Source organism: Microtus ochrogaster, unplaced genomic scaffold, assembly GCF_000317375.1.
Source record: "Microtus ochrogaster isolate Prairie Vole_2 unplaced genomic scaffold, MicOch1.0 UNK74, whole genome shotgun sequence".
In the NCBI taxonomy this organism is placed as follows: Eukaryota; Metazoa; Chordata; class Mammalia; order Rodentia; family Cricetidae; genus Microtus; species Microtus ochrogaster.
This window is the reverse complement of record NW_004949172.1, coordinates 1,497,746-1,500,580: the sequence shown is the minus strand read 5'-3', so window position 1 is coordinate 1,500,580 and position 2,835 is coordinate 1,497,746. Positions and strand designations below refer to the sequence as shown.

The window sequence follows — 2,835 nt, the reverse complement described above, 5'->3', positions numbered from 1 at the left end:
GAGACCAGCAGTACCACACTCTGCTATGGCTTCCTGCTCCTGCTCAAATTCCCCCATGTTGCAGGTGAGTTTAGGAACTTCTAGCTCCCTATTGGCTACAGAGGTTTGTGTGGATAAAAGAGACATGGGCTTCTTACATATAGAACTCTGAAAGCTTTGGCCTCCTTCTAAACTAAGGCAGTGCTGTGGGTGGTTGATCCATGTAACCATCTATCCTTCCAGCCACTCTTTCTTCCCTCCTTCTTTCCCTCTGTCTTTACACTATTGACTCATCTTTCTGTCCTTCCACCTCTTCATCCAGCTACCCATTCTATTCATTTACCCATGCACTATCTACCCATCCATATATTCATCTACACGCCTATCCACCCACTCATGTAATCCTCTGCCCGTCTTCTCTATACCCATAGATTATTAATCCTTGATTCTTTCATCTCTGTTTGAGCCAATGGCATATATTTCACTCATTTATTTGGATGAATCAGCTTATGAGTTTTATCCTTTATCACAGCTAGTTTGGCAGGCTCTCTGTCATTGATTCACAGGTTCATTCATATACAAATCTTCTCATTCCTTAATCCTTCCCAATGGCCTTTGAATTCACCCTTCACGTGTCTATCTATTCTTCTATGTACCCATTTAATAATTCGTTCATTTATCTGTGATTATTTATCATTCAATACACCTACCTGTTTATTCCTATATTTGTTCATTTATTCATTCACATATTCCTTTGCTAAACCTAACATCCACTTCATTATTGGTTAGTTATGTTCATTGATTTATTTGTGTATGAGCCTTTGTTGATTTATTAATTGAGTAATACAATGAGTGAGAAGTGGAATGTGGACATCTAGTGCTGGAAGAAGCTACTTGTTTGTTTCCCGGCCACCTGGCATGTTAGACTCAATATAATCCCAAACTCTCTCAGGTTTAAAGTGGATTGTAGTTGTCCATGTTGGTGCCAATTTGTTGGCAGAGAAAGTTGCTTTTTGGTTCCCAGCTGCTTAGCCCCAAAATGATCACACAGAAACTGTATTAATTAAATCACTGCTTGGCCCATTAGCTCTATTTTCTTATTGACTAACTCATATATTAATTTAGCCCATTTCTATTAATCTGTGTATTGTTACTGGCTATGGCTTACTGGCTAAAGTTCCAGTGTCTGTCTCCAGCAGGGCTTCCTTCCTCCCAGCATTCAGTTTAGTCTTCCCTGCCTAACTAATTTCTGCCCTATCAGCAGGCCCAAAGCAGCTTCTTTATTAATCAATGATATTCACAGTATACAGAGGGGAATCCCACATCACCTCCCCTTTTCTGTTTAAATGAAAAGGAAGGCTTTATCTTCAACATAGTAAAATTACATATAACAAAACAGGTATCAAGCAAAAATTATAGTTACAATATTTGTATCTACTTTATCTGTTATCATAATGAAAAAAACTCTATCAATTCTTCAACTTCATCAAAGACTCTCAAAAAATATAATATTAAAGCATTTTAAATGCCATATTCCATAGTCTTTGAAAGGTTTGAAGAATGCCTATCTATCTGAAATACAACTCTGTACAGCTAAAAAATCTTAAATGACTAAATGAGCTGCACAAACACAATACCTTAATCAAAAGCAGAAATATACATATAACAAAATTGATCTTAAATTTTTATCGATAAACCAAGATACATAAGAATGCAAGTATCTATAGCATATCCCCCTTGAATGTAAACAAACATTTGTAAGCAATATTTGGGAATATGGGCATAGTTTTCTCCAAACTGCTTCCTGCTGTTTATTGGGTGAAGTAATTTTTTGAGGGGTGTTCAAGTCAACCTTCCAGAGGGTCTTGGTCCACCAAAGCACATTAGTCTGGAAGCCATCCATAGGTTCTCATCCTCTGTGGAAACAAAAGAAGAACCTCTTTTCCAAAGCAACATATTCTTAGACCCATAGTCTGAAGTCAAAATGCCTTTAAAATATATATGTTGGTTTAGCTTAGCAGTCCCCAAAATTAAATGTCTCTTTGCAGTCAAAAAATTCAAAGAAAACACAATAATATACATAATCCAGACTTTGAAGTTCCCATCTTTATGTGGCTTGTTCCTTCTTTACTCCTTTTAATCTATAAGTCTTACTCTGTCTCATTAAAGACTTTACCATTTTTTAACCATTTACTTGTTTTTATAACTGTCTATACTCTTTTTCTTCTCTCTCCCATGCCTATGTACATTTATCCAACACTGTTACCCATTTAGAGGTCTTTTCTATCTGAATCTGTCTTTATTGTGTATCTGTAATTCTTAACTATCCAGGAGCACTTCTTAATATGCTAGGCACTTCTGAAAAACTTAAGCTGCAGCATTGCTAGATTAAATTTGGTACAGCCTGTTTACTCCACACAGTCCAACATGGTAGAAGTCCATTCACCACCTCTGCAAGCTGTGCACATTGCCCAATTCCAAGTATACAGTCGGTCTATATGAAGTTATTAAGCAGTTTATAACATGCTGTTTACAAACCCCATTTAAATGCTCAGCCTTCTGAAAGAGCCAGAGGTCACAGCTAGCAGCATGGCCCAGAAAACTGGCATTTCAAAACAGTGTGACATTTTTTCTGCTATGGCTAAATCAGCAAGACCACTCTTAAAGGAGCTACAGCATGCCGCCAGGAAACAAAGACCATTTGGGGGAAAAATGTGGCTAAACTTTGAATTTTTGCTTCTAGAGTTCTTTTCCATGCTTTCTCAGGTTTTATATGGATTTAGTCCACCACAATGGTGCACCAATTTGTTGGCAGAGAGAGGCACTTTTTGGTTCCCATCTGCTTAGCCACAATAA

General features: G+C 37.3%; 1 protein-coding gene across 1 annotated transcript in view; it reads left to right on the top strand.

The window, feature by feature from the left end:
• Positions 1 to 2,835, top strand: part of LOC101996673 (cytochrome P450 2B1-like) — a gene marked incomplete at its 5' end in the record, with an annotated part of 33,761 nt that continues 30,926 nt past the window's right edge. Inside the window, one exon of the mRNA XM_013354847.2 lies at positions 1 to 64. Within this exon, the coding sequence (XP_013210301.2) occupies positions 1 to 64 (64 nt within the window). The remainder of the gene's footprint in view (positions 65 to 2,835) is intronic.